Below are 6,855 nucleotides of genomic sequence, written 5' to 3' on the forward strand. Positions count from 1 at the left end.
TGAAATCAGCCTTATGTTATATTAAGCCCTAATGCCTCTTGCATCACGGGCACTAATTGCTCTAAATCAACCAATGAGTTGCCTTTCGGTAACAAGTGCCGTGCACTGCATTCAAAGCCATAAATCATGTTAAATCACAGTCAACGTTCGCCCACTTTACAGTATTAATGGAAGGCGGGTTCAAAGACTTGCCTCCATGTAAGTAAGACGTCTCAAACAGAGCGTTTAGTAGCAAGTCCACCATAACATTTTCCTAGCATAACATTGAGCACTCAGAAGTTACAGTACATGAACCATGCTAAAGTTTAGGTTAAACCTTCAAAAAGAAAGTCCAGAGGATGTTTGGAGACAACAGGTTTTGAACATGCACAAATGGTGGCTTAGTACACATTTGTTTGTGCTGTTACTGGATAGCGAGTGAAGCAGTTTATAGCCAAGGATTTGGTGAGACAGTTTTCCGAGCCAGTTTAAAAATATAAACTTCTTCTTAGAGGGTCTGTTCTATAGAAAATAGAATGAAATCTGGTAAATTGTCAGTTTTGAGAGTACTTTCCTGTGGCAAGATCCGTTCATTAGCCTACCGCACCACCAAGAGAAAAGCCAATCCTGCTATTCCAAACCCTGCTGCGGCCATGATCGCATTGCTTATGGTACTGCTCTGGTCAGCCGGCTGGGAGTCGTGTCTGTTGAAGAAGCGACAGAAGCCATCCTAGAAAAGCAAGAGAAAGGACATCGAGTTGCTTGGCTTACAAGTAACCGTATTTCTTTTAACAAATCTTTGAGCACAGTTTGGTTCACGCTCCCAGCGTGGCATCTGTCAGCTGCAGAAGTCTCTATTTTAATCATGAAAGTCTAAGCCTGCTGCCTTGGGCACACAAAAATGCTTTGTGAGACCCTTTGCACAAAGCGACTAAAAGCAGTAGCTACAAGTGTTTGTATGCTTTGCTCAAGAGACAACTGCAAACTTCCTATCAAGATGCTCAGTGTGTCATTACATTATTTTCACCCTTTTAGGCAAGTTTCTGATGGGAGCTGCCAGCATTGTTCACCCTTGTTCAAATTTCAGAAAGCATCTGAAACACAGGATATGGAAATTTCCACTTGAAAGACAGGAGCCCGAAGCCGGTCCCATCTCGGTGGACGTGGGACCGATTACGCACTCTCTTGGAAGGGCCAAGTGGACACTGCTCAGAGCTGACCTACGACAGAGCAAAGCTGGCAGCTGCTCTCCCAGATCGTTATTTCTGATAATCAGAAGTGGCAGCAATACAACTCCAGATGGTCGTGTTTGAACTCTGCTCCACAGATGTCTATGTAAACAAGTTAAACTCTTAATTTCTTCCGGAACTTTGTTCTTTACACTTTAATTTGTGCGAACAGGCAATGCGATTTTGCCAAGTGACAGTGTACGTTGCAGCCAACCCACCATACTGCTCTGCGCAGTCAGACGGACCAGTGACCACTGGAAAACCAAGTTCATTTTGGTCTCTGGAAAAGTCAACGAAACCAGCGGCTGCTTCCCCCCTTTCTATTTTTAGTGATTATTTGTACTGGCATCAAATACTCTGCTAGGATTGAAAATAGGAAATGTGCAGTTCTGCGGGATAGCTGACATTTTGTTCAGAAATGCAGGCAGAGCTGCATGGACACCTTAAAAGCCATACTTTCGGCACACATCTCAAGTGGCAGAAAGCAACAGCAGCCATCACTTTGGATCGCAATATACATTAACGCTATCACACACACCCTCCTGAGGGTCCGACCTGACCAGTTTCAGGACAAGCAGGAACCAGAGCAGCAGGTCTAGCAGATGGGTGGCTTCATACACAGGCATATTTAAGAATGGACACGTCGCTGTTTTGTGTTTACGCTTGGGGGAAGACCTGTGCCAGCCTGCTCTCCAAAACCCAAAGACTGCGGCCCTGAGGAGAAGGTAAACCTTGTCCCTGCAAGCCAGCAGCATCATTCCCGTATGTTTAGGGGGCTGCAGCGTGGCAAAGCTGGCCACCAGCACCTTCGGAGAACCGGCCTAAGCCACAAGGCAGGACACTCACAGGCACCTTAAGCACCGCAGCCCGTCGCTGTGCATTAACCAGGCCCCGCAGACGGCCTGCAAGCCGTTCCCCGCAAAGCCCCACGCCGGTGCGCGCACGCCCATCGCCGGCAGGCACGCTCGCACGTTTCCGTGACAATACCCCCGGGGGCAAGCTGCAGCACGGCGCCGGGGCGCTGCCCTGCTCCGCTAACCGGGGAGAGGCGGCCAGGCCGCCCGGTACCCACCCCAGGCCTCTCTGCTGGGCCGGGCTCCTGGCTCCACAGCCCCAGCCTGCCCGGAGACGCGCGGCCGCGCCGTCCCCCGCCCCGCCGCGTTCCCACTCACCCATCCGCCGTGCGCCTCCAGCCACTCGCCCCGCTCCTCGGCCAGGTAGGCGGCCAGCGCGGCGGCGAGGCAGCGCGGCCCGTCGCCGCAGCCCCGCTCGGCCAGCGCGGCGGCCAGCGTGCCGGCGAAGACCACCAGCGCCAGCAGCCGGCCCCAGTTGAGGCCGCCGTCGGCCTCCAGCTGCGCCGCCACCCGCCCCAGCAGCGCCGCCGCCTCCCGCGGCTCGGCCCGCGCCAGCGGCGCGCAGGAGCGGAAGAAGGGCCGCTCCCGCCGCTCCAGCTCGGCCGCCGCCCGCCGCAGCACGGCCGCCGTGGGGCTGGGGGGCAGCGCGGCGCCGCCGCCGCGGTGCTGGAAGTAGTCCTCCAGCAGCACTGCCGTCTCCTCCTTCAGCGAGCCCGGCATGGCGGCGGCCCACGGCGGCTGCGGCCCCGCAGCAGCAGCTGCCGCCGACTAAGAGGCGGGGCGGCCCCTCCGCCCGGCCCGGCCCGGCCCAGCCCAGCCCAGCCCAGCCCGCCCCGGGGCGCCGGGGAGCGCTCCCCTCCTCCGGGGCGGGGCCCAGCGCTGTGGAAAGCCACACCCGGGGCGGGGGCAGCGGCCCCGGGGCCGGCACGTCCCGCAGCGCGGCGGGGTGCAGCGGGCGGGGAGCAGACGGCGCTTCCCCAGGGCCCGCCGCGTTACCGGGTGCGGACCGTAAGGTGCCTTTTTCACACGGGCCTTTTTTGCCACATTAGGGGCCCGAACCTGTATTCTTTGCGTCAAAGCAGGTTTTCATAGCAGTGCGTTGTGTGTTCACGACACAAATGCAGTGGCATTTGCTTTTTGGTGGGCACATAGGCAAAATTTAGGATTAGGACCTTTGTGGGACAAAGGTGGTTACTGACGGTGTAAAGTAAAACGGCTGAGAACACCACCGGCCGAGCAGTGTCATTTGCACAGCACCATGGAGATACCTTGGCTAGACACCTCCCCTGCATCCCAGCTGCGAGTACCACCAACTGCTTAACGCATCATCAAAACTCCCATAAATACCACCGCAAGATTTATGGCAGGCCCAGCACAGGTACACCCAACTTGTGCTTCCTGCTCAGTGCCAGTTTGCAGGTGAGGTTCAGATGGTGGCCCATTGCAAAGCGTGGCTGTGACTGCACCGTCACCGCACAGCCCCGCGCCGGCGCTGGGAGAGATGACGTGGCAGCTGCCAGGGGCTGGGTCACGCTCCCACCTCTCATTGCAGAACGGGCTCAAGGTGCCCAACGTGGCAGCATGGGACTGCTCGGCTACACTCCACCTATCTTGAGTTACAGCTCTCTGTCTCCATTTTACATCCCATTAGAAAATCTAAAAATAGATGGTTGGAATCAATCCTATTGCAGTTTCTCAGATCACTATCAAGAATTGGCCCGATCTCTTACAGTCATTCCTAAGGCAAACTCCTAGTTTTTCATCCCCATATTTGGCTTTTGTTTTGTTTTCAAGCGGGGAAATCTAGTCTGTGTTTATGTGCAGTAGCTGGAGTGATATCTTTACTTTTCACCAGTGCTTTACACACGTGCTTTTTTAACTGGAGTTTTCCTTACGATTGTTAATCCTGGAGCAGGAATTTCCTATTGCATTCCTCACAGCAAGACAGCAAGAGGGAGAGGCTGCTCTTTCTCTAGCAATATCCTTTTCCACCCTTCCTGTTTATATAGCATTTTTGTTTAACAGGACGGAGCCGTCTGACAGTGACTCTGCCCTAGCTATACCTCCCTTGTTCTCCATATGTTTAAGCTGGTTATAGCCCACTTGTGTAACCTTTCAGGCCTGCTTCTTCTTCACCTCCTGGCTTCAGCTGAGGAGCTGGTCAGGAAGGTCGGGCCAGTGCCAGGGCTCTGACATGACACTGCTGCTTCCCTGCTGCACCTAGAGCTGCACGGCTGTTCTCCGAGGCTGGGACACGCTGGGGAAAGGACAAGAAGAAGGTTAAAACCTCCCCCTCTGGAAAGGAATAGAGGCATTTCTGAGACACAGATAGCTTGACAGACCAAAGCGGGGGGGTGCGTGTGTGTCTCAAAACGCTGGATTTTCCAAAGCCCAACCTTCAGTAAGAAAAACAATGGATACTTCAGTGCCCTGTTCCTCTATCTTCATTTGTCTGATGGGAAGTTGAGGCCCGTCCTGGTTCACAGCTTTCACCATTACCTCAGGAATAAAAAGGTGATTTTCACAGATGCCAAGTCCCTGCGGCCCTGAAGTGCAAGAACCACACGATTTCTCCCTGCAAGAACAGAAGTCTCACTGGAACTGGTGACGGTTTGGGCACTGATGTCACTCAGAACAAGCTGTCTCAGCACTTTCTCCGGCCCCTCAGAGGAAAGGAAATGAAACAATGAGCCTGAATGAAGGAGGTGCTTTTTTTGGTGTCTAAACTGAGCACTTCCACCAACCACCTTCATGCTGACCACAAAACCTTATGCTAAAGTGGAGAGGACAGCTGACCCCAGCACAGTTCTCTACTGACAAGGCAGAAAGCTGCACTGCTGCATCTCAAGGTGATCTGCAAATATGGTTTACCCAAACAGTGATAGCCTGAGCCCTCAACAGCATTTCAGTGCCCAGCTTTCACTGGTGTCCCACCGCAATGCAGGGAGAATCCTGCGCTCCCACAAAACACATACTCTACATACTCTGTGTTTTCCAGTGCATTCCTGGGTATGATGATGAGGATCTGGAAAGAAAACATCACGTTAGCTGTGATCCTTCTGAGCAGGAAAACACAACCTGAATTCTGGCAGCCTGAATGCAGAAGGAGCTCAGATGGAGTCTTGGGTACTTTCAAGGACTGCTCACTCCCAGTTGCTCTGGCTCACCTTGGGTATTTCTAGAAGATATTCCAGAAGCAATTTTCTGGTAGGTCTGTATTTCACCCTAGATTTTTGCAGGGCAAATGGTCTACGAAACTGTATAGTGCAAAAAGTAAATGCCAAAAAACTGGGAAAAAAGGTACCATTACAAGTACCTAACTGATGGAAAAAACAACTATATACATGTTCTCAATATGTAAAATACAATTTATTGTATTTAGCCCATTCATAAGTATCAACACAATGTAGTATGTTTGAAACAAACATTTTACCAATAAATACTATCTAAACATTAATATTATTTTTTTGAGCAAATGTGTACAGTGTATTGACACAATATTGCACAGTGAGCTCTATACAACATTTCCATAGTGCATTCAGTTTGCTACAGGGATAATTTGCCACAAATATTGCAAAGCATCGGAGTTGACTTTTCCAAGTGAAAACAGCAGAACTATTTCATTAGGGACTGAAGGCTGATACAAATGTCAGTGTCCTAGGTTAATGGGTTATGGATTCACAGAACCTAATGCTTTCATGAATGAGGAGACTTTGTTTCTAATAAAACTTTTACAGAATTGTAAAAAAATTCCACTTTCAAATAGAATGAGGATATTATCATCAAACTCATGTGAACAGCCAACTCCAGCAATCAGTGAGCTTGTGATCAAGCTTGCTCCAGTAGGCTTGTTTTCTCTTGTTTCAATCTAAATATAATCTTATATCTTTGATCTTTTCAGAAATGTATCTCACCACTTGCATTTCAAAGGCCAGACCGTGCAAGACCCCAGCATTACTCCAGCACTTTGCTCAGGTTAGAGCCATCAGTATGAGCAGAGGTGACGCACTCTAGTCTCAATAGTTTTCAATGTATAAATATAATTAGATATAATTTCCCAGTAGTTCTATAATTAAGTGTATATCTCAGCTTTATCTGGTTAAATCTTAATTCTACCGCACCAACTCCACATGGGAGTACTCCCGCCAGTGTGTATTGCACTACCGTGCTCACGCAGAGGGCTGGGTGCTGCCAGCAATGTGGCCGGCTGTACTGCTTCCCCGAAACCCAGCGGCTCCTGGATCAGATGGGCTTGCCGGCTCTGGTGAGCACAGTATCAAATGCTGGCAGGACTGTGGCTCACAGCAGGTTTTCAACAACTCACTGTCGTTCATTCTCAAGTCCGACTACAACAAAACTATGTCCATGCCAGTGGGAGATCACTGTTAGAGTAAGGACTGTATGATTTGGCTTGTAAGGTTTGACCTGCATTTGCATGACATTGCAGCAGGACCTTAAAATGGGAATATACTGCCTTAATACACGTTTAAGCTACGTTGCCCTGCCAAAGTGGTATGAACTGCTCAAAACGCAAATAAGAATCATGACCACAGAATGTCTATGACTGACTTGGAAAAGATTTGACCATCAGTGTAACGGTGCTTAGCGTGTAGTACCCCTTCGTGCTTAGCATGTAGTATTCCTTTAAGTAAAAGAAAATTCACTCACCAAGTGATACAATTAAAAATTTCTAAGAAACTACTGGTTAAGTATTACCTCATGATTATGTAAATCATGTTTATATTCCTCATCTTTGCAACTTACCATTTTGTATATATTTAGATTCTTTATAT

The 6,855-nt window shown here is 50.1% G+C and overlaps 1 protein-coding gene across 1 annotated transcript; it reads right to left on the minus strand.

Annotated features, from left to right (window-relative positions):
• Positions 1 to 577: 577 nt before the first annotated feature.
• Positions 578 to 3,072, minus strand: BCL2L10 (BCL2 like 10; the record flags this gene model as incomplete). The annotated part of the gene is made up of 2 exons (XM_082005438.1): positions 2,381 to 3,072; positions 578 to 709 (listed from the first exon to the last, which is right to left on the minus strand). Exons 1-2 carry the CDS (start codon positions 2,780 to 2,782, stop codon positions 578 to 580), a joined length of 534 nt encoding a protein of 177 aa, XP_081861564.1. The 5' UTR covers positions 2,783 to 3,072.
• Positions 3,073 to 6,855: the final 3,783 nt, after the last annotated feature.

This window comes from Phaethon aethereus, assembly GCF_964289735.1.
Source record: "Phaethon aethereus genome assembly, chromosome: 12".
Taxonomy (NCBI): domain Eukaryota; kingdom Metazoa; phylum Chordata; class Aves; order Phaethontiformes; family Phaethontidae; genus Phaethon; species Phaethon aethereus.